Genomic DNA, 24,871 nt, shown 5'->3' on the forward strand with positions numbered 1-24,871 from the left:
GCATCTACTTTTGTGCATGAGCTGCATTAGTTTCCCTATCACTCTTTAACCTCTTCTTCAAAACCCCGTCTTCGTTTTCTCAAGGAGCACTGCCTGGAAGTAAAGGCAGAAATATGCCGCAAGCTTGTTCTGCGGCCTGTAAAATAGTTGCATCTATGCAGTTTTTATGCAGTACTGATGGAAATTGTCTGAGATTATCACACTTATAGGGGAAGAATAAAAATTGGATCCAACAGTTTATTGAGTTGTTGGTATATTGTCAGTGAAAGCCGTCACTCAGTCAAGCTACAGGCTATGCTTATCGAGGCAGACAAAACACCACTATTAGTGGTTGACAGCAGAATCTGAATGCAGAAAGCGCTCACTTTTGTCAGACTTAGTAAGCATGTAGCAGATTTACAGCAATCAGTGTCTTTTATGTCTGTCAGTCAGAATGTCAGCACCAGGTTATGCCTTTGCACAGTTTGTATTCTGTTTGTAATCTGTTTAACATGTCTTTCCCACACAGATTCTCTGGAGCCCACCTATCAGCAGCTGCAAAAAATGAAGCTGGACAAAAGTCCCTTTGTGGTGGTGTCGGTAATTGGCCAGGAGCTGCTGACAGCGGGCCACCACACGGCCTCAGTAGTGGTGCTCGAAGCTGCTTTGAAGATCGGCACATGCAGCCTCAAGCTACGTGGCTCCGTCTTCTCGGCCCTCAGCAGCGCCCACTGGTCCCTGGGAAACACAGAGAAGAGCACCGCGCACATGCAGCAAGACTTGGAGGTGGCCAAAACCTTAGGTACGGCGACCTGGCTGGGAAGGAGAAAGTAATGCTGTAGAGAAGACTTGTGATTATCCATTTTTTGATTATTGGTGCTATTTATTGATTGGACAGATGTGATTCCAAAGCCTAAATTTCACATGCAAACAATTCAAAATCACTATACTTTAATGGTTTTACTTTCTAATTTAACGGATGAGTATTATAGTTAAGTATAGTTAGTCATATCTTTTCTGACTTTTAGTTTTTCATAAATTCACCTTTTATATACATAATTGAGGCCATCCTCCTCATCATGCACAACTTCATCGTTGCACACGTTCCTAAAGTCATGTTCTATCATACGTTAGAGGCGGTATATTTATTTATTTTTTCCTGCCACGTTATGCTGGAGGGCTTTTGTTGCTCTACATTTGTCTTTAAAACTGCCTAAAGGGGATTTTTGTGTCTGTTTGTTTCAAGTCAGGTGAAATACTCGGCAAAGTCAGTTTTAACCTTTGTCTTCTTTACAAACTCGTGTGACTTTGTAGCACGCCTTACATCGTTATCTTATTCTCTCAAGCTGCTTGGACTGGAAATGATTTTGCCAACCAGTAGTCTTGTCCATTTACTTCCAAGCATAGTGTCATCTTTGAGAGTCGCGTCTCAACAGCTTTTTCACTTAGGCGTCGTGGTCTTGGCAAACACGTGCCAAAAATACTGGACCCCTTCTGAGCAGAACAATTTAACTAACCCCACTTTCTATCAGTTGATACCTTTAAACAAGGAGGATGTTTTTTGTTTTAAAAGCCATCCACATAGGTTGACATCATGCACGCACGTTTTTGCTGTCTGAGCTGTCACAGATGATTTCCTTTAAACCTCCAAGGCGTACCAAATCTGAAGCACTGTTAATGTCAGAACTGTAATGTGTAGCGTTTGTCCAAGGTGTTTTTTTGTAGAAGAAAGGAAACTGCGGCTTCTACAGCTTCTTCTATCCCTCCTGATGAACAAACGCACAAGATAGCTAATATGAAATCACACCTTTGAAGTTTGTTTCATTGATCATCGATTTTGTAACCTGTATCAGTGTTGACACATACGGAATATTCAGTGTTTTTAGGAGTTTCTATACTTGCTAAACATCAACTACTGAGACATCTTTAGTGTTATTCCACTACACCTGCTTAAAGCTTTTTCACGATTCAGCAAATTTAAATTAAAAATCCTAAAATTTAAAACCTTTTTTATTATTTTCATGATGCTGCTCAGGATTACTGTAGATAGAACAATATTTTTACATGCACCATTCAGATTTTAGTGACTTCTTGACCTCTGGTGCCGATGTCAGAACAACATTTGATCCAAATTGTGTTTATTTGGTTAATGATATTTTGATTAGTTCCAAAGTGCTTCATGCTTCGCGCTAATTAACACATTTCTGCTCACTAATGCTCTAAATGACTGTAAACGTTAGGCCCAAGAGCCATTAGCATGTTAGCATAATCAAATTAAGCTTTTTAGCAAGCTAGCCCCACCGAGTATCGCCTCATGCAGTAGTTAACTTAGCAAGACCGTTTGTCTTAATCTTGAGCATTTTAATAAATTACATCATGTTCTTTGATAGTCAAGACACTTTTTTCTCAATTGAACCACGTAGCACCAAAATATCAGGTAATTTTCAAGTTGAACAATGAACCCTCTCAAGTGTGGACTGAATTTGAGGACGTATGGACGTTTGCTTGAACGACAACAAATAAAAGAAAGATAGGGGTGAGATGTGAAGAAGAGAGGGGCACAGACTGGCTCCTCTCCCCACACATTTGACACATGACTGGGCAGAGCAGCCGGAGATAAGGAGCTCTGGTTCTCAGGTGGAGCACAGAGACTTGTGCTTTACTTTGGCCCTCTCTGTGAGGCCTCTCTGTCAGGCAGAAATAATAAGGCTTTCCCCTCAGATCAACACCACCGGCTGTCAGAGAAGCCGCTCTACTGTGGAGAACTTGGAGCGGCCACTTTCCCTTTTAAGGGCGCAGTTGCATGTCGGTGGCAGGGGTGGTTTATCACATCGCTGTTCAGCGGTGCCAGTGGGAGCATGTGAATTAAAGAGTAGTAATCCTGGAGCTTGTATTGTAAATATCAGTTGCTGATGGTTTTCATTTTACTGCTTTTCCTTCTTCAGGTGACCAAACAGGGGAATGTCGTGCTCACGGGAATCTGGGCTCGGCATTCTTCTCCAAGGGGAACTACCGTGAAGCTCTGACCAACCACCGCAACCAGCTGGTTCTGGCCATGAAGTTAAAGGACAGAGAGGTAAGAAGCATTGCAGTGGTCTTGAAAAAGGCAGATATGGCGAACTGTGACTGTAGCGGACGATGAAGGGTCGTTGCTTAGATTTTTTTTTTTCTTCTTTTGGTCTTTTATCATGTTGTATGTGTGGGATTGTGCCGTGCCCTGGTTTTCCTCTGTTCTGTTTGTTTAGAGGACACGTGAGAGTGGAGTCTGGAAGACACAGTGACTACGTTTACATGCAGTCAAAATTCGGGTTATTGCTAATATTCCGGTTACTGAAACATTTGGAATATTCCGTTTACATGCGTGAGCAAACAGGGTTATCCCTGTATACATGGTAATTAATCATTTGGGATATCTCCATCAAACCAGCGACGCGCGGAGAACATCGTGACGCAATTACCGTCATTTCCGCCTCTTCTTCCTGTATCCAAATTCAAAACAACAACAATAACAGCAGCACGGCGGATAATGAACAGCCCAGTAGAAGTCTTTTTCAGGGTCTTCCAGCGGTGCTTGATCTGGTCTGGCGTTCTTACAAATGCTGCTTCGCGCAACTTTTCGCTGACCTTCTTGTAAATCTCGCTATCCCTGTACTTTCTACCGTCTACAAACGCCAAAATGTTCATATCCTTCATTACATTTATAAAATGATTAGTCTCCTCCTCACTCCAAAAGTGTGGCGTGGTCTTGTGTTTCGCCGTGTTTATAGGAACTTCCTGGACTCAAAAGACCAAGATTCGTTGCGAAAAGAAAATGTGCAGAAAACAAATTCCTGTTCCTTTTGATGGGGAAATCCCGTTTACATGACCGAATATTCGGGTTAGAAAAGGAGTAACCCAGGGGTCATATTCGGGTTTTTAAAAACCGAAATATGAGCAAATTCCGGTTATTCAAAGGGGTTATTGGTGTTTACATGGGCGTGCAAAACCGGGTTATTGCTAATATTCTGGTTTTAAAAAGGTTATTGACTGCATGTAAATGCAGTCAGTGATGCTGTTTTCTCTTTTTTTTTAAATGAGCGTGAACAAGATGAAGCTTGATAGGAGAGGCAAAAAGAATTAGGCAGTTGAAGAAATGTGCATACGCTGGTTCACGTTACTATCAAACGCCAACTATTAAAGCAGATTTTCAGATATGTATGTGGTTTCTGGATCAATAAGTCTGGAACTTTGCAACATACACCTGTTTTGACTGCTATATACAGAGTTGGTTTTACATTCAGATCTTTTTTTTAGGTTTTTTTTACTACTTGGTCCTCTCCTTCTTTCCTCCCTCCTTCACTTCTCTCTCTCTCTCTTTTCTCTCGCTCTCTCTCTCTCTCTCTCTCTCTCTCTCTCTCTCTCTCTCTCTCTCTCTCTCCTGCTCTCTCTCTCTCTCTCTCTCTCTCTCTCTCTCTCTCTCTCCTGCTCTCTCTCGCTCTCTCTGTCCGACCTCTGTGGTCATTGTTGGTGGGTGACAGGTGCTTGTTCCAATACAATACCCGTCGCACGAGAAGAAGAATAGCCTCCGTTTCCTCTTCATTCCTTATCCTCCCCACCAGGCTGGCAGGCCCGCTTATTTGTGTTTCCCCGATATCAGGAGACATTTAAACAGTCCTGTCAAATGCAGCACAATGCACCAGGATTGAAACTGTTGAAGAATGAGCCGGAGATGCCCTTGACAACTCTCACTCACACGGAGCACAAGTATCACTTCGGGGTTGGTGATGGAGATTCGTGTGAGGACACTTGCCAGGTTCTTGTTGTCTGCTCTGAACTAGTTAGCTTCTGGTTGGTTGTAGCTGAAATTAGGTGACCAAACATCCGTTTATATTCATATGCTTTTGTGAAAGTGTTTATACATTCAGCATAGGGCTAGGTATTTTTAATTTATATATTGTATATATACTGTATATCTCTATGGTGAAATAAGTAATAGTCTCATTTAGTTGTTCATATAATAAGTGGGGGTGACAAAACAGAAAAAAAGACAAAATACTAAAAAGAAAAGTGACAGGAGTAAGAAAAAATGGGAAATAAGAGGCAAATTATGTTCAATAATAACTGTTTATATTTGTTCATGTGCATATTTAGCCATTTATTTCCTCATTGCTTTACAGATGTATATATTTAATGTGGCAGATTGTGTTTCTGCACCTCTTGATTACAATGTTGTTTAGGAGACTTGTTCAGGCCCCTGAACACCATTAATGGTTGCATCATATACAAAACTTTCAGGACTCCGTACAAGCCGCCCCAGCCCCTCCCGCTGATCTAAAGGCCTCCTAATCAGAGTCATGTGTGTGTCACACCACCTGGTCTCTCTCAGTGCACGCTGGAGCTGGGTGCTCAGCTCATTACGGCCAGCCTGGTGTTTTTGTTTCTGATGTGGACTTTTTATCTGGCCTTTCCGAAGCTGAGGTCACTTCCTCGGGGCCCTGAGACAGGATGTTGTTTCTTACTGGATTTCCTAAAGTCTGCGAGCTTTCGGACGACGTTTAAACAGAAGAAGCAGCGTCGATGCCAGTCCTGCGTGATCCTTGGGAATCTGTGCCGTTCACGAATTTAAACTTTGATTAAAATCCCACACTGAAGTGATTGATGTGTTAAGAGGACTGGGTGGATCATGTGGCGCTGGAATGATGTGAGACGACGGGTTTTGATTTTGTTAAGCTTAAGCTTTTCATAATGAGGGTAAAAACACGGGAAGATGATAGGAGATGCATTTGAATAATACGCTGCGTATGATATGGCTTATATGAGCGTGGGTGGATGGGTACGTAACAGATGTGTGTCTCCCTTTGTTTTGTTCTGTTTTTTTATCCAATACCCAATTAAATTGCAGTCGTTTAAGAAGGAAATTCAGAAGCAAAGAGACGTTATTATGCCTGTACGGATTACAATGATTGTACTCATCAAGTTAATTGCTCACATCTGGGCAAGTGGTCCCATCATTAAAGAGGTCAAGTAGCCAGATGATCGTACAGGTGCTTTTCCCTTACCTTGTGTACATCTGCTGATAGGAAGACTGATACCACATGGCAAGTAATGATGCAACTCAAGACTTTGGTTTACCACAAACGAGTCTAAGGCTGCGTCCCAATTGACCCCCTCGCCCTCGTTTTCTTCACTACCCCTAAATTTTGCGCGTTCCCGTGAGGGTAGTGGTGTCCCAATTCCTCTTTTCACCTAGGGGGAGTGGGCATAACGAGGGCTAGGGGCTGAAAATCCAGAAGGCTTTTCGTCGTCATTTGCGGACTGGATCCAAAAGAAAAACATGGCGGACATTTCTTAGTGAATAAATCAATATTTTGAGTTAGTTTCTGCATAAAAATGCGTTTTGATTACATTTCTAGCGACAAATGTATATTTTACTTTCCTAATATTCTCTCAGTGAATGTACATAATCACTTTTTTGTCCGTTGTTCGCCAGGAATCACGCCGGAGTAAAGGCTGTTAGGTTACGCCGTAGGCTACGTAAACTACGCCGTAGGCTACGTAAGCTACGCCGTAAGCTATGTAAGCTACGCCGTAAGCTACGTAAGCTACGCCGTAGGCTACGTAAGCTACGCCGTAGGCTCTGCGTCGATTTGACTCGCCGACCGAAGGCAAACAGGCAGACTCGTCTCAGATTGTGACCAAAGGAGCAAGCATTTTTTGTGAGAAATAGAGATAGAGAGAAATAATCCTGTGACTCGTCAGATTTGTTTTGGATGTTTCTGATATAATAGTTTTCAGAAACCACAAAGTAATCCAGCTGTTATCTGGGTAATTTACACACTTTCAGATAAAGTTGCCGAAGATCACGCCAGAATAAAGGGATTTATGGTTCCGCGTTACACCAACGCAGAGCCTACGGCGTAGATTACGTAACCTACGCGCTGCGTCGATTTAACGCGGACCCAAGCTCCGGAGCCGGCAGACAGAAATCTCGAAATTTCGGAGCAAATTTCTTAACAGGCGTAGCTACAACTGTTAGATTTCATCTATTAAACCAACATCTTCCTAAATGATTTATTTCAGCCAGTGTAATTCTCAACAGAGCTGCAGGTTTCTCTCCCGGGACGACGGCGCTGGGTTGACCCAGCGATCACGTCTGTACTCGGGCTGTGAGCTCAGGCTGCTCCCCGGGGCCGGCGGCTCTTCTCATCTCCGAAAACGTCGAGTCAAATTTCTTAACAGGCGTTATTTGGATAAACTGAGCCCCGGTTGGGGATCTTAACGGTTACTTTTAAGCCTGAAAAATATTAAAACTTAATAAAGTGCCATATTAACAGAGCTACAGCTGAAATTAAAACAGCTTTTGGCTCTCAGCTTCCTGATCAGGGTAGGGATGGAAACGAGGGGGAGTAGGAGAAATGGGACAGGCACCTGGGCCAAGTGCCCTAGATCTCAAGTGCCCTAAAATCTCCCCCTTCTTTTTTAGGGGGTAGGGAAGAAAAGAAGGGCGAGTGGAGAAAAGAAGGGCGAGTGAAGGGGAATTGGGATTGGGCCTAAATTCAAGTCTAAACCGCGGTGATAATCAAGTGCTAAGGTTGTCAGTGACGGTGCTGTATGATTTATCTCTATTCATCTCGTACGGTAGCAACATACTATCACCTCGTTTTTGCTCTTTATAGCATACTGCGGTACAGAAAAATCGGAGTTGGCCCACTTTTCGCAGCTGACCAGCGAACAGTGTGACACTAATGGATTATTATGGATCTAACCAGGACACCAAAAAGAGGAAGAACTGAGGAAAAACCAAAAAGGAAATGAAGTAGAGAAGCTGGCTGGGGCTGCTGAAAGCCTTAAAGAGTGAGTACTCTGTCATCCACAACTGGGACTGGGAGATGCAGTCCAAACCAGTGAGGTCATGGACTAGCGTGAAGTTAGTGCTTTTCTTCATCCCGCACACTTTTGGATATATCCTTTGCAGATTTTCAACTGTCGCATACACTGCAGCTATAAAATAAACAAACTTGCTGAGCTTTCTAGCTCCTTCCAGCTTTTGCCTTTGTTCCACTTTCCCCGCCTGGCTTTATCCGAGGCCCATCAGCAGCCCTGTTGACCAAAGCATACAGGGCTGCACAATCGGTAATTGTGAAACAAAGCCGTCTAACTAGGTCTTTCCTCGTTATGCTCCCTTTCTCCTCGTCTCTGTTTGTCTGTGACGTTTTCGTCTTAAATAGTATGTTTAAGTAGAAGAAGGTAACCCCTAATTTGGTGTGTGAGGATTTAGGAAAAATTGAGGCGAGCTGGCAGTGGAGGACTCTGTAATTATGTCTTGTGTGATGTTAAAAGGATTCCTCCAACCCCAGGTTGAAATGGAAATCGCAATCAGGCAAAAGTAAAAAGAATACAAACAAGTTTCATTTTCTCTTTTTTTTTTTCTCCGATTGGCTTTGCAGAAAGATGAGCCTCTAAATAGATGGGCCTCTAAATAGGGGTTGAAGTAGAGGGCTAAATGTGGGTGTTCCTCTTGTCAGGGTCAGGGTTTGTCAGTATTTGTGAACACGCCAGCAGAGGAGGGGATCGTTAAGGAGTCATTAGTGGATGGACGTATGCCTCCAACACTTTTCTTTGGGGCCATGCTAATAGATGATGGCAGGAGGTGTCTGTGTGTATGTGTGTGTGTGTGTGTGTGTGTCAATGTCAATGTCAATGTCAATTTTATTTATAAAGCACATTTAAAAACGACCGAGGTCGACCAAAGTGCTGTACAGCATACAAGAGAATAAAACAATACCAAAAGAAAAACACAGTACCCAGTGTAGAAACAATAAAATCACTAACATACTAAAATGATCAATAAAATAGTAATAAAATACAATAAAAAACAATCACTTCACACAGATGTGGGGAACTAAGTTGTCACACACTAAAAGCCAAAGAAAATAAATAAGTTTTCAAAGAAGACTTAAAAACCACTAGGGTCTGGGCAGATCTGACATTTAGTGGCAAACTATTCCACAGCTTAGGGCCGGCCACCGCAAAAGCTCGGTCACCTCTAGTTTTGAGCCTAGATTTTGGGACGTCTAAAAGCAACTGAGTTGACGACCTCAGAGCTCTGGCTGGTGTGTGAGAGTGGAGAAGTTCATTAAGGTATTGGGGAGCCAAGCCATTCAGTGATTTAAAAACAAGCAGCAGAATCTTAAAATCAATTCTGTAATGAACAGGAAGCCAGTGCAGGGAGGCCAGAACCGGGGTAATGTGGTCACGCTTTCTAGTTCCAGTCAGGAGTCGTGCAGCAGCATTCTGCACCAGCTGCAGGCGTCGCACAGAACGCTGGTCTAAGCCCACGTACAGAGCGTTGCAGTAATCTAGCCGTGACGTAATAAAAGCGTGAAGGACCCTCTCCAAGTCTTTAGGAGATAGGTAGGGCTTTACTTTGGCCAGGAGCCTTAGCTGAAAAAAAGCACCTTTTACTACAGACCCAATCTGTCTATCGAATTTAAAATCACTATCAAAAATGACACCAAGGCTTTTAATAAAAGAATTCATTTTGGAACCAAGGGGGCCCAGAGCATCAACAGAGTCATTTAAAACAGCCGGATGTCCAAACACAATAACCTCAGTTTTGTTTTCATTTAGATTCTAAATCTAAATGTGTGTGTGTGTGTGTGTGTGTGTGTGTGTGTGTGTGTGTGTGTGTGTGTGTGTGTGTGTGTGTGTGTGTGTGTGTGTGTGTGTGTGTGTGTGTGTGTGTGTGTGTGTGTGTGTGTGTGTGTGTGTGTGTGTGTGTGTGTGTGTGTGTGTGTGTGTGTGTGTTTGGTTAGGGGGGTGGTGCTTGGCGCTTGGCACACTTGTCTGTTTTCTTTAGCCTCCATTGCTTTGCTGATTAGGAGGGATGATTTGGGGATGATTAGAGGGGTCAAATTAGATGACTTGTTGGGTGGGTGCGCAAGGAGCTCGGTGCCTACCTAAATAAAAGGTAACACGTCTCCTGCTCACTTTGCACACCTCATAAGGCGAGGTGTTATGCAGAGAGTTCGCACTCGCCTGCTGGTATTACTGTTGTTCGGACAAACTACAACATGAGTGGTATCGCCACATACCAAAGTACCTGTTTCCTCACCTACTGCCGTGCCAGACCGAGGCAGCTCCAAAAGAACATCCAGCCCACTGTGCCTTAATGACACACCAGCTCTCCTCAGGCCACTGGTTCAGAACTGCTTTACAGCAGTTCGCTTAGCCATGAATCATGAGGGATGGACGGCAGGCGTCAGCCAATGGGCCATGACCAGAACTGGGGAACATGGATTTTTGTGTGTTCTCTGTCTGTGTCTGTGTGTCTGTGCGCGCGTGTGCATTTTTATGAACACGCAGCTGTGTCCCCCAGATTCCAGCGCCACGTGAAATAGTCCTGTCCATATGCGTGTTTGTCTTGGAGCGTTTCAGTGTGACAAGCAGACAGATGTAAAGCTCGCTTCAGCACAAGGACGTTGGACATAAAACAAAAGCAAAGTGCTTTAATTTTTAACTGCTTTTCAGTCAGCACATGCAGAATGATACACTTACTTGCCTTTTGTGTGCACAGCCATCCAGAATAAACATACGTGAGCATGCTTTTCCTGTGCACGTGCATGCGTATTTGAGGTACAGCATTTGCTGCATTGGAGGTGACGCAGCTCCGGGTGTCCCCCCAGCGGAGCGTTTGGAAGACTGTCAGAGAGATGAATGACTACCGTGATATCGACTGCTGCTCTCTGCCGCCTCCTCCCTCTCTCCTTCTTTAATGCCACATGCTCATAGCCTCCACCCCTCCATCCCTCCACCCCTCCGCATCACCTTCACTTCCTGTCTTTAATTTTCTCCTGTTACATCCCATCTCCTCGCATGTTCTTTCCTTGCCTTTATCCTATTTATTTCCCCTTGTTTCCATTTTTCAAGTGCGTTTATTCTATCTCCTTTTTCAAATCCAGTCAGAATTGTAGACCGCACCCCCATGTTTTGTTGGAGAGTTGCCTTTTAGAAAAAGCAGATACATTCCACCATCAAAGGACTATTTACCGTAATGGTTGTTGTCTTCATTGACTCTACAAAGTAGAATGCTGTTTGGACCGAATAAAGCATCAATACGTAAGCATCACAAGCCCTGCTACTTTGGCTACTTTTAACACACAAGTGTTGACCAGCTCAATGGTGGAAAGTTGCATAATTTGTCTTGAATATTACACCTTTTTCATCTTTTTCTGTCTTATTGCTTCAATCAATGGCAACACAGAGGGACAGATTAGATAACAAATAAGCAGTGACATGGTCACATGAGACTCCTTTACGTTCTGTTAGAGTGTTGTCATGCACTATATGATTATAGATGACAGCCAATGCACACTTAGAGAGTGCTCATGAGAGGGAAGAGAGGATGGTGCTGCTTGAGGTTTGCACTGAATCAGAGGGCACCGAGTACACCAAAGAAATTTTAATCATGATGAAAATGAAATATTGGATCATTAATCTTGGCAGAAGGATTTGATGTCAAATGGCAAGGGGGTTGAAGGCGGAATGTGCCAACCCATCTTCTTGAGATAATAGGTAAACGATAAGGGATGGAGCCCGATTAATGGTGCCAGCCAGCGGAAGGTTGGTTCATCTGGCTCTGATTGAAGTGAAACGCGCGTCAGGGTATCCGGCTGAAACAATCGCATTCCTGCTCCCCGTTATTTTGAGTGATGCTCACTATGAGAAGTGGGTGCAAACAGTCCAGAGAGGCTGGATAATGTGCCGTTCAAGTCTGCAAGATTAATTCATGATCTGATTGTGTCGGTGTAATCCTTATTACGGAGGTGTTGAGTCGTTTTCACATTAATTCTGCCGGTGTGGAAATCTCAAGCGTTATTCACTGTTGATCAAAAATTCATCAGGGTCCCGACTCAGGGCAGACCTCCCAGTTAGACCTGGCACTCCCTGCTCCTCCTCCCCTCCGGCCTCAGGCCAGCCTGGTCCCTCATCGGGGCTGGCTAGAGAGCCATTTAAAGCTCTGGAACTGCATCCCTTTCTCCAGCCCGATCGATACAGGAGCTGTCAGCAAGACGAATGGAGGCTTTAGGAAGTCCATTTTAATGAAAGAGAAGGAGCATAGGAAAGAGAGGTGCTCAGAAAAAGGAGGGAGCTGAAAGAGAGAGAGAGAGAGGGAGAGGGGGAGAGAGAGAGAGAGAGAGAGAGAGAGAGAGAGGGGGAGAGAGGGAGAGGGAGAGAGGTCCGCTGAAAGTAGTTAGGAGCAGAAGGAAGGAAAAAAAAGAGAGATGAGGCCAAGCAGGAATGTGTGCTTTTGTTTATAGGGTGTGTGTGTGTGTGTGTGTGTGTGTGTGTGTGTGTGTGTGTGTGTGTGTGTGTGTGTGTGCGTGTGTGTGTGTGTGTGGAAAACTGTCTACAGTGACAAAGGTTGGGGAGGGGCAGAGTAGCTTGATTTAGCAACAGAAAGACATATTTTGTAGCCCAACAGTATGAAATGGCTCCTTTGCTCCTGTAACTTGAAAAGCACAGCCCAACACAGAAACCTATATTAGTGGACTGAGGGGATTTCATCTGGCCTGCACCCCAACACCACATCAAGCCCTCTGGCTCATGAATCATGTCAGCTGCCCTGTGGTAAAAAGACATTGTTGTGACAAGGGAGAGGCTACCAGTCCAAGAAAACTCCCTGCACAGCTGCCCTCATCCAGCACACTGGCTTGTATCAACAGATTTGTGTCCATTTGCATTAAAAGGATGTCCTCCGAAGCTGGCATGTCACGTAGGATTTCATTGTTGTTGTTGTTGTTGTTTTTTAACCTTTTTAGTATGCATTCTTAGCTGATGCCATTTGCTTTATGTCAATAGGAAGAAAAGAGCGCATGTTAATTGGTGATTAGGATCTGAGGTCAGAGGTGAGGAACAGCCAGTGATGCAGACCAGCAATCTCCTCCGGGCAGCGGCCCTGCCAAACTACCGGCCTCGATTACTTTGTGCGGACGAGGAAATGATGATCGATTTATGCATATGGCCAAATTTCTACATTTAATCTAGTCAGCCACAGTTGTCAGTGGGCAGGCAAAGCTCCCGACTTTCAGAAAAGGTGAATAATGCACGTTTGTAAGTCTTTTCAAGAAAGCAACATTTACTAATATGTTAGCTACACAAGGGATGACGTTAAATAAGAGGCAAATGCCAGCTAAAAGGTCCTTAATTGTGTACATTTTCATGAGAAATAGAAAACTGAACACAGGATGACCCCCTTTTTTTCTTTTTTTGAATTATTACTTCTGGTCAGTGGTTTAGAGTAAGAGGATTTTTAGCACTTCATAGATCACAAAATACTGCCAACAGCCAGAAAATTCCATTTCCCCTCGTATCCTTTGGAAAACAAATCGTCTTAGTATCCAAACTATAACATACATAAAAACCTTAAAAATGTAGGTAAGAACATGATCGGAAAGCCCGGTTTGTGTTAGCACTACCGGCAGAGATTTAAATGTGAAACTTTGAGAAGCTGGACCTTCCAAATATAAACTTTAAAATGACGTGTTTTCTTGGTTGCTTGCATTTCTATGTTAAACTTTTAATAGATGGTCTTAGAAAAGTAAAAATAAAAATGCAGTCAATCATAGGACATTCCAAAAGCCAAACCTTGCAAAATAAAAACCTAAATATGTATTTTGATACATTGTCTTTCATTAGTCATTTCATGTGTCTGTAATGGAAGCAAAAGTGCTTGAAAACCCCCTTTTTTAACTGAAGGTGAGAGACCATTCAGATCTTGGCTTCCTTCCAGTATTTTCTGATGTTCTCCACTTAAATTATTTAAACCTTGCTCTAAATAGTTGAAAAGAAAAGTGTCTAATGTATTTATCATTCCTGAGATGATTCACGAGTGAACGTGTGAATGGCTGGTTTGTGTCCCGATATCCCTCACAAATGCATCCATCCAGTAAAACCAAGAACAGACCAAGTATAGGTGCATTCCCATGGTGTAATGTAATTTTTTTTCCTTTTGCCCTTTCAGCTGTCCCTGAAACAGGTTGCATTACGAGAAAATGTGCCCCCCCTTCTGTGCTCCGCATTCTTAGATCTTTCAAGAGGGAAGCCAGAGATAGGAACCAATCTGTAAAGAAGAGATGAGTTCAAGCTTTTGGACAAGTGTGTTTGGGGAATGGTTTCTGTATTACAGGGGAACGTGGGGTCTCCCATGAGGAGAGGTCAGCGCAGCTCCAAGCATTTGATGTTTGCATTATATATAGCTGCTGCACACACAAGGATGTCGGAGACTACATTTTTGCAGGATGAGGAGATGGTTTTCTGCAAGACTTTCTGACATCATGCCAAAAGCAGGGATTATAACTCTTCAGTTTGGCTCGGCTCAAGCCTCCTAACAACTCCGGCGCACTTAGATTTGCTCTCTTTCTCACTTTGTCTCTCCAGTCTCATCGTTAGCTTTTGTCCACTATTACAGTGGTGTCAGCATTCTTGTCCTTCTGCCACAGTATCCAGACCTTCCTCAGTCTTTCTTGGACTTGAGCCCCGTGTCTGTATGAGAAGGTGGAATGTCTCTTTGTGCAAAGCCTGAAGAGAAGGCAATAAAATGAAGAGAAAGTACAAGGCCCCATTTGAGTGAAATTAAAGTACTCCATCTTAGGAGGGGATGTAGGCTTACGGGTTGTGCTCATACTTGACCTTGCAGAGGCGCGTGCGGTATGTTCTGTAAATAACAGTCAACACAGCCTCAGAATGAAAAAAAAAAGCTCTCGAATTTGCTGTTATAAACATAGAGCAGGACCAAGTGAAATCAATGTTGTAAAACATTTAGGACTCGGCCCAGAGGTAAACAGAGCTCCAGTTCCTTTCGCTGTGGCTTCATTGGAAGTCGGTTGCTTTTGCAGGTGCAGGCCTGCGGATCTATTTGCAGCCGCTTTTGTGTGTGGCAAGGTGGGGCTGCCTTGGGTTGGATCGGCACTCTCGTGGTGCCAAGTACAAACACACAAATCAAAAAAATTAAATGAACAACAAAATAATATGGTTCAGTAGCAGTAAAATGCAAGAAAAATCTGTTTATAATTTTCTATATAATAGCCTTAACCTACTCAAAATCATATTTGCTTCCCTTGATCAACAAGTGATTATCGGTTATACCAAAAAACAAACAAAAAGAGTGCACATATACATTTCTGCTAGATGGGCTTCCAAGGGTGGGTGCATGGAATTAAGTATAGGCAGCTCAGACGAATTAGCATTTTTGCTGCTGGACTGTGAAATGACACAATGTTATGAGAAATTAATGAAACAGAGAAGCAGAAAAATCAGCATCAACATAATGTTTCTCATACTTGAGAACAGACGTGACTCTTTGATTTCTAAATTTCCGGAAAATTGCCCGTAACTGCTTCATATTGTGCTTTTGCAGGCTGCACCCAGCTGCTGGCGCGTGTTTGCGATCGTAGCAGCGAAGATGGCGTTTGCAGTCATGCGTGTGTTTGAGTGTGTATGCGTGTAATGAGTCGGGCATCTGTGAATAAGTGCATGGGCACGTTTTTGACTTCATCACCATTCAGAGAGGCTTAGCGTGATTAGAGCAGTGTGATCCTCTGAAGAGTTAATGATGAGAGAAACGGCAGCTCCATGGAGGCCAATCACACAGCAGCCTCTGACAGCATGCAGAGGCTTATCTCGCTCTATGTATTGTGTGCGCGTCTGACTGTTTGCATGCAACTGGGTGTGTATAGCATGGATTTTAATGCATGAGAGCATGTATGATGGGATTTCTGCTATCATTTATCATATGATAATATTTCTTATAATTTACCGTACCCCCAACACCATTAGAATACGCATGATTCCTTTGACTGGATGTTTGGCATTTGGGTTTTTGCAGACATACAAAGAATAATCCATGATCATATAGCTAAATTATGCATGTGTCAGACATATATCCAGCACAGGTGAGTGTTTTGGTTCCTCTGGGTCTAACTCAGGGCCACCCACCACACCGAAGATGGCCGCTGGCAGTTTCACCTTCCCCGCTCTCCACGGTACTGACTGGCAGCTTTAATGACATTGTCGAGGCTGCAGCATGTCTCCAACTCATTTTTGAATTTGATTGAAGTTCGCAGTGGGTAGCTTTTCATCAGCGTTGAGCAGACAAAAGGGACCCTCTCGGCAGTGTCTTTGTGTACGTGTGTACTTTGCGTGTTTGCAAATCCACGCCTGTAGCTCAGAAGAAATGCTCAAGAGAAAGACTATTTTATGGTTGTTATTCTGGCTGTGCACGATACTCCTGGAGATGAGTTTTTTAAGGACCCGTCTCCAGTGAGCACTCTATTTGTTTATTGCATGCCATAGATACGGGCTTTGTGCTTTGCCAGACAGTATGTGATTGAACTAGGTTGTATTTGTTTAGTTCTCCAAATATGCAAGACTTAAAGCAGAAAAAAATTAAAAGAAGAGTTTTTCCATCTCATTCAATTTCAATATGACTAATGCGGGGTGCGGGAGGAGTAAAAGAGAACATTATTATATTACGACAAAAATATAATTCTTTGCTTGAGAGCATATATTTGTGTGTCTGAAGTGACTACAAACAGAAAACTCTGAAATGCGCCCAAGCTTGTCAGGTTGGGGCCAGCTTGTTCTGCAAACATGTCATTTAGTGAATGGTTCAGCATATTGTGACATCACAGACCCCGATGAGTTTAGATTTTTTTTTTACCTCTACTCTTTATTTCTATCTGACTTTGCGCTGTACTTTATTTCTAGCACTGTACATGGAAGATGGCCAGTTCTGGTACAATTTTTTGGGGGTCAAGTGACCGGGTCAGACTTCTTCGGGAGTAGTGGGAACACTCAAATCTGGCCCAGATCTGATTTGAAAAAAAATCTGATCTGGTGGATTTCAGGGTGGATTTGATGCGACTTTTACATCAATCTACGTCAACATTTGTCACTGTGTATCCCTGCCATAGTTCCAATCCGTTGCCTTTGCCCTCTTTGTTATTGTTCTTCTGTACACGTGGATCAGTTCTAAACTGCAAAGAGTTCACACTGGAATCTGATATAGGCCACATTTCAAAATGTAATGTGAACAGCCAAACAAAAAAGCTGGATCTGAGGAAAATATCCGAATGAAGCATTAAGACTTGCAGTATGAACGGGGCCTATCACTACCTTCAAAAGAAGTCAATCCTATGGAAAGATGGGGTCAAAGTAAAGTGAGACGGCTGACTCCGCCCCCCTAAAACTGGCAGCTTTGAACAGAGGCTTCCACAAAAGGTCGAAAAGAGTGCTTTTGTTTGGTATCCATATGGTATTTTGATTTAATAGTGTCACGGAAAATTCACTTATAACTCAGAAAACTGCGTCAGCTTTTGAAAGAAAAAGAAAAAGCCATAAGATGTCCCATTTAAGTTGTGGAACTGAAACTCCACTGGTGATTATGTGTCTGTTTTGAGTCAGCTGACTCTCTTCAACTCTTGCTTAGAAGTTTTCCCCCACCTGGAGCACCAATTTTAGTTTCAGCTCATCATCAGTGGCTGGAGTTCAGCGGAGCTGAGTATTCCTCCTACGCAATCCACCCCCAATCCTCCTTTTACATTGCGTGACTTGAGAACAACATGCATTCCAGAAAAATCAGGCCTCCAAATTCCAGCACAGTCCCTGCAGAGTGTTTGGTAAACATATCCCACTTTCTGCTCTCTGTTCCTTTCCAGCTCTCCTCCCTTTTGCACCTTATTCAGCCCTGTATCCTCCGCTATTGACACGTGTTGCTCTTTTTTTCTCATAAGGATTAAATGTAGCATAGGCCGATAAGCGAGTGTGTGTGCGTGTGCGTGCGCGTGCGCATGCGTGTGTGTTTCTTTTCACTTATTCTATTTCTCTGCTTCCTGTTGCGAGTGGATTGTTGGAGCAGAAATAAGCTTTAAGCAAATGTTCATCCATCTCTGGTAGCTCAACTGAGATGCCAGCTTAATTTGTTGCTTAAAGGTTTGCAACAAAAGCCAGTCGCCCATCCTCCCTGAGTCCTGTTCTGCCAGAGGCAGGAGACACAGTTGCCACCCTTGCTAGCAACTATTTACCCTCTCTGTCAGTCAGAGTCCTGTGGCGCGTGCTTGCAGCTGGAAGCATCACTGGCAGGTGGCCTTGCATCTCCCTGAAAACAAGCCCTAAAAGCCCAGATTTTTTTCCCAAATCATTAATTTCTGTCTGATCAGCACCATACCCTTCGCAACAGCCTGGCACACCTTTGATCTTCCATCCGTTGTCTTTTCTCCCCTTCAGCCTGCTTTTCACAGATCCTGATTGTATCCCTCTACTGTCTCTGTAAAAACTGCGGTATTATCATGCAGAAATGTTGTACTTCAAGAAACTAATTAAGGAATTCTGGCTTTTAAGAGACATACGCTTTTAGACAGAAACACCGTTTGCCCTAGGCAGATGTTATGTGGGGCGCAGGATCTGTCTTGTTGCACTTAGAAACCTTGCTATTGTTTCAACTCAGTATCACTGTGGGAGGTGGTGTGTCCTCACGTTTTTCTGAGCATGTGGAGATATGTGCGCGTAATGTGTTTATGAATTTTTTGCACAAATCCTTCTGGTCTTTATCAACCAAACCAGCTCCGTCCACCTGCAGCTAAAGCTCACTGCAGAGCCCAGCAACGCTGAACACATGGGGTTAGTCTCACACCGCTTGAAGGAGCCACTGTCTATGGAGCAGTAAGGTGGGAAGGTGCTGTTGGAGGGATAGCCCCGTCTTTTGATCCTGCTTAGCTTTGGTGTTGACGCTGTGTTCTGAAGGCTGCCCGGTCCAAAGCAGTCACCCTGACCAGGCTTGTAATTACATTTGGGGAATTGAAGCACAGAGGGAGAAGGGGATTAAAATGGTTGGTATACTGGACTGGTAGGGGAACAGATATTTCACTCTCTCAACTGCATGTCATTGCTAATTTATTTGTCCGATACCATGGAGGATGATGACAAGAGTCGTTTTAAGGTGTGATTGAACCAGCTATTTCAGTTACACAGAAAATGTGAATGGCTGGTTTGATGGGAGCTGTTTCTTTTGTTCTTAAACAGCTGTGGTTGTTGGTTTTTGCTAGCTGAGGATGCAACCAAGACAGATATTCAGCTGCCCTTAGATCCACATACTGTTCCTTGATCTTTGATGGGGTACTTTTAGTTGTTTTCAGCGGAAGGGTAGTTCTTAATCTTAAATTGTTTAACCACATGAGCTGTAGAGGACGGCTGTTTTCAAAACTGTACACTACAGACTGCGCATACATTACTGTGTACAGTATTGTGCATTTATGCCACCGTAAAAGCGACTGTGATACGGCACAACCAAGACAGCAGTCACTTGATCACTATTATAGGCTTTTGCCGTGGTAGGCCATTGCCTTAGGGAATATAGTATGTGAGCGAAATTGGTGGGTTCCACTCTGGAAGATCTCCTAGCAGTAGCACGCCGTCCAGGTATTGTTCTTGCACTGCAGATTGTGGATGCTAATCTTGTCCAAAATGATTTGGCTTATTTCAAAAGTGGCATTTCATTTTCTGGCTCTTGAAGAAAAAAAGTGATTGATTCTGTCATGGTCATCACAGTTTTCTTAAAAGTAGTGTAGCTCCAAAGCTATTCCAGTTTATTCAATAGCTACTTGCCAGCGTTATTTGCTCTGCAGTTAATACTCTGGGCCACCAAAGATCCCTTAGATCCTCTTTGAACAAGCTGTGTACAGGGATTTAGTAAAATAGACAGGCCTAAAGCTACATCTGCGTTAGTTCAAAAGCTTTGTTACAGTAAAGATCTCCATCTACATTACACATGTATCACACCGACATCCATACCCACTTGGCTTGTGTGCTCGGGTGAAAACTGTGCTGGAAATAACCGTTGGTGTAGATTGTTCTTGCCTTGGCTCATAATGACCTTCCTCCTACACATGTAGACAGTTGCAGTTTTATTAGATATAGACTTTGGCTGCATAACAGCTCATACCGAGAAGAGCAAAGTCAGCAGTGATTACTACTCCGCCTCCACATTGTTGTGTATGCCGCCATGTCGGCGGCCATTATGATCATCACCTTCTGGTGATGGCCATATGAAAGAGGTGAGGTGAATCAGAGAAGGTTCTGTGGTGAGACCCAGATGAGCATAATCATGAAGTGAATCAGTGCAACTACATCACTTGCTGAGTATTTAGAGTTTAGCGATTCACATCACATGTCTGGGAATAAAAAATGTACATCTTTAAATGAAAATGCATTAATGTGGACGTAGCCTAAAAAGGTTGCAAGTTGCAAGTAATCACTTTTATAAGGTCTGGTTATTCACTGATTGTTATGTGGGTTTAGGTGTCTGGATAGAAATGCGATGTTACCCTTTCTCATGCAAAATGCAAAAGCTGTCATGTGTGTCTGTTATAGTTCAATCAGTTTTTAATAATCAAATCATAATTCAAGTAAAACCACAGTTAGACAGAGCCCTTTGCTCTGAAGCACTCACAAATGTATTATGCTAAAAGAAAGAAAATTAACGCCGTTGTTACGAGTTGAAGTACCATCCTGAAGCTAACAGTAGGTAATGGAAACAACAAAAGCTGTTGATTACACAATATTATCAGCAATTGTTTACCCAATTTTCTCTTCTTTACAACTTAAAAACATTGACTTGATTGACTTTATTTTTTTTCTTTAATCTAACCATTTTATACTCAAACAATTAAATAAATAAATGTAAACGTTTGAGAGTAAATCCCAGTACCTCCCTATTTCACAGAAATCTGATGTGGTCTAAATCCATTTGGCATGAATTATTTTCTGCTGCAGATGGATTGGAGGAGAGCTGCACAAAATCTCCCTTCTCAAAGAGACCCATGAGGTGCAGAGAGCCTAGACTTTTGGTTGTCACTCTTCATTTCATTCATTGTGTTAGGCTGCTCCAGGCAACAGCTCTGGCCATCTTATATTGATCTGAGTCCTCAGACCTTAACCCCTCTCTCTTCTATTCCCCTTTCCTCTTGCCTCACCTCTCTCCTTTCTTCTTTCTTCTCTTTCCTTTCTCCTCTCCTCTCTCCGATTACTGTGAACAATTAAAAAGACTGAACTCTGTTTGTCACGCCCGATTTGGCCTGCTCTGTGATCTGACAGGCACTCCACCTTCCACCCTTCAGCCTTCAGCCTTCAAAACGCCCTTTAATAACCCTGGACTTCATCGTCCTTGGACCGATTGCCCGGCATCTCTCTGAACACTCTCATATGCAGGTGGGGGCCTAGAAGCTATGCTGTATTTGGCACTGCGTCCCCAGACCCAGCAGGAAACCATAACAGCAGCTAATTAGCTTTTAATGGATAGATTTTGAAAATTATGTATCAACAGATGTTTCATCCCTTTAACTCTAAATTTAGGGTCTTTATATGTTGCATATCGCACCCGCATTGAATTTGGACCCTTTGGCCACAGTGTTGCACGATTTTGGTTATTTTCGGTCACATTTAGCAGTGTCACTGCTCTTTATCCCTCCGACTGTTGAAGCAGGAGTTATCCACTTTGCCCCTTGCTCGCGGCTTTGCAAAGTGGCAAACAATGATGCATGCCTCACCAGCCCTTCTCAAATGACTTTTAAACACCACTGTGATTTCCCCCTCTGTCACTGCAAGGTCTCTCCAGAATTGATTCCCTTTACCAGCAAGCATCACACGGTTCTGCCTGTGGAGATTTGACTTTAGTACAGAAATAAACAGCAGCGCTGTGCAACCCTTCAAGGCTTTGCTCTGAATTAGACTACATTAAGATTCATTCAGAGTGCCCCACTTCCCCTGTGTGCCACCTCTTCAATTTCCTCCTCAAGCAGACTTTAGATTCATGTGTTTATATCAGAAGGCAGGTGGGCTGTTTATGCATTTGAACAATGCTGACATCCTGTCACAGGGGACAAGTACTCTAAGGTAGAGGCTGTGGGGGCTGGGAAGCTCAGCTTCTGGTCCACCCTCCTTGCTTTTCCTGTCTTTGCATTTGGCCGTTTATGTAAACATTGTTTTGTCTAGCACATTGTCAAAGAGAGGGAGCTTGAAATATCAAACCCCCGCGCCATGTAAAAGGAACAGTCAAATTTTCCACCAGCACTAGTGGAGACTGTCAGTTTAAATTTTTCTTTTGTGCCTCTTGTGTTTCTCACACTTGCCAGCTTGTTTACCACCAACTCGTTCAATATATACTGGGGGGGAAAGAACACACACAAGAACATACTAGACAATAGTTGTCCTTGTGTAAAGATGCTAAAAAACCTGGCAACAGAGCCCACAAAGGACGAATTTGGTTTACTTGAGTATTACTTACATCTCTCTGTGGTTGGCCTTTTGAATACATGCTGGCTGAAATGACCTGAAATTATCCGTCCTCTGTCTGACCCAAGTGCCTCCCACACCTCAAAAACAAATAAATAAATTAAAAGAACAATGTATTGTTTCTTACTGGCAAAAGTGTTGGCAGTCTGTTACTCTGTGGCTAGTCCGTTTTTATAATTCAAATGATGTGCCAGTACATGAATATTGGTGTAACTTCATGATTTTATCTTATTCTACAGTGTGTGTTGCTGCCTGAGTGTGTGTGACCAGCAGCACTGAAATTGTAACGACTGTGCTCAGCCATAACTTGACCTTTAGTGACAATCAATCCTTTGTGAGTGTGTCTTGTGAAGGCTAAAGGAATTATAAAGCTACAGGCCCTGTGGTGTCACTTATCTACAAGCTTGAGGTCCTGTGCTTCATAGAGGAAGATGTAGCTCCACTTGTATTTCATCACACTTCATACAAAACATGTTCCAAAAAAAACCTTGTGACAAGTCTCATAAGCCCTTGTTATATTCAGAACAGAAACATGGCATGTTTAAACTGAGGAAATGTACCATCTTAAGAAAAAGAAGAATGAGGTCTCAGAAGATTTGGGAAATGGCAGTGTTTGGCATTGTTTCCTGTATTTTTACAGGACATGACAATGATGATATTCCCTCGGTTTCTTATTTAATAGCTTCTTATCCTAGCCTACTCTGAAAAACACACTGCCTGAATGGTCATATACAGGCAAGCTCTAAAACCTGTATACATTTGTGTTTTATTTCCATATAGGCAAGCTTTTTTGCAACTTGTAGAGAGTTTAACACAGTGGTGAATTAATCTTTACTTCTGAGAGACTCTGCCACTCGTAGATGCTCTTTTTCTACTCAATCATTTCACTGACCTACGTCACCACATTCTTTGAACGGTGTACCTCTAGGTGTTTTTGTAGTACCACTTTCTTTTTGTTGCCTTTTGTAACCCATGTTCTAACTTTTTTTTAGAGATGTGCCTGCCTTCAAATTCAAAATGAATGAATATTTTTCATGTAATAGTAAAATGTCTCACTTACAACATTTGATGAGTTTTCTATGTATTATTGCACATCAGATATGGGTATGTGAGATGTGCAAGTCAATGCATTCTTGTGACAGATCAGATTATGGAAAGAGATTTGGAAACGCTTGTATCAGCAGAGTGTTTCTACAGGAGAATTGGAGAAAAATGTGCATGCATATACATTCTTCGTCGAGTAAAATCAAAAATAAGTTCAGGCGGTTCCACAGCAGAAATGCCTCACCATGACATAAATCAAAAAATATCAGGATGAAGACTTTCTATGAAGTTAAGGAAAATTAATTTAATCAGTGTCTGGTTATAGTTACATTTAGGTTGAATTGCTTGGACATGTACAGTATGCAAGTCAGCGTAACGTCTCCTGAAGAGATGGCAGCACAGCTGTCTGTGCATATGTGTGTCCATGTTTGCTCGCAAGTGTGTATGAAAAGCGCAATCAAACACAGCTGTACCTGCCTTCGCTTGGCAGAGCACAACATTTCCCAGCTTAAAAAACAGAAGGTTTTGATATGGCAGGGAGGCAGTCATTTGGCGGATCTGATGGTGGCTCCCCCTTGTAGTCATATCTCTGTGCAAACACAGAGATAGGACAGAGGATGGAGTAAACCCCCATAAAACCAGACAGATATTTTATGGTGCCCATCCCCACCTCAGGCCCCCACGCTGACATCACCAGCATGCTCCCTGTGAACTCATTATATCGCTCTCATTTATTCAGACATGCACATACACATTTTCCTGCACAGGCTCATACCATCGAGAATATGCATTTAAAATTGCATCTTCTTCTTCTTTTTTTTTTTTAAATATCTCTTGCTGGTCTGCTTCATTTTAGTTGATTACACTTCAGATGTTTCCTCTTTTGTCAAAATGTATCTCGACAGGTGAATGGAGATCTTAAAGAGATTCTCACCTTGGGGATGTCTCCAGTTTTTTCTCCTCTCATCTTTCAAAGACAATTTCTCCCAAAGCCTTTCATGCCCCCCCCCCCTTCCCTCCTCCTTCCACTCTGCTCCACCCACACTCTCATCTCCTAGCACAGCGGAGTTGAGTTCTGTTCCCTGCCAGCCAGACAGCCAGTCCCTGCAGCCGCCTGAGCCCGGCTCGTTAAGGGAAACACTGGTGCATGGTCTTCCTCACCTTCCTTCTCCCATGCCTTTTAATTAGGCTACCGTTCAAGTGGGCATGTGTTTACAGTGGAATATATTGGTGTGAGCGTACGTTTGTAATGTTAGGTGAGGTTTTTCTTTAGTGACAAAAGTCTTCTTTTTGAAAGGATTAGAGTCACGGTAGCTTGTTGTGGATAACCAGACAGAGCAGTATGCCTTCAGTATCTTGGAGCTTTTATTAATCAAACATTAACATTGACAATTGAGTGTTGTAAACATTTAGATCCAGTTTCATAAATTGATGATGAGTTGCTTTCGTGTGTTGTATTGTTATTATTGAATTTATTTTGAATTATTGAAATCTTTAGTTAGGAATTTGATTCTGGAAACAC

The 24,871-nt window shown here is 42.9% G+C and overlaps 1 protein-coding gene across 4 annotated transcripts in view; it reads left to right on the forward strand.

Annotated features, from left to right (window-relative positions):
- LOC133450318 (tetratricopeptide repeat protein 28-like) overlaps positions 1-24,871 on the forward strand; it is a 204,394-nt gene that overhangs the window by 130,066 nt on the left and 49,457 nt on the right. For 3 of the 4 annotated variants that reach the window (XM_061728843.1, XM_061728844.1, XM_061728845.1), the window contains 2 exons: positions 509-781; positions 2,925-3,055. In XM_061728843.1, coding sequence (XP_061584827.1) covers positions 509-781; positions 2,925-3,055 — 404 coding nt within the window. Of the gene's footprint in view, positions 1-508; positions 782-2,924; positions 3,056-24,871 lie in introns of those variants that run through there. The other variant, XM_061728846.1, reaches the window with a different exon arrangement.

The sequence above is a fragment of the Cololabis saira genome, chromosome 9 (assembly GCF_033807715.1).
Source record: "Cololabis saira isolate AMF1-May2022 chromosome 9, fColSai1.1, whole genome shotgun sequence".
Lineage (NCBI taxonomy): Eukaryota > Metazoa > Chordata > Actinopteri > Beloniformes > Belonidae > Cololabis > Cololabis saira.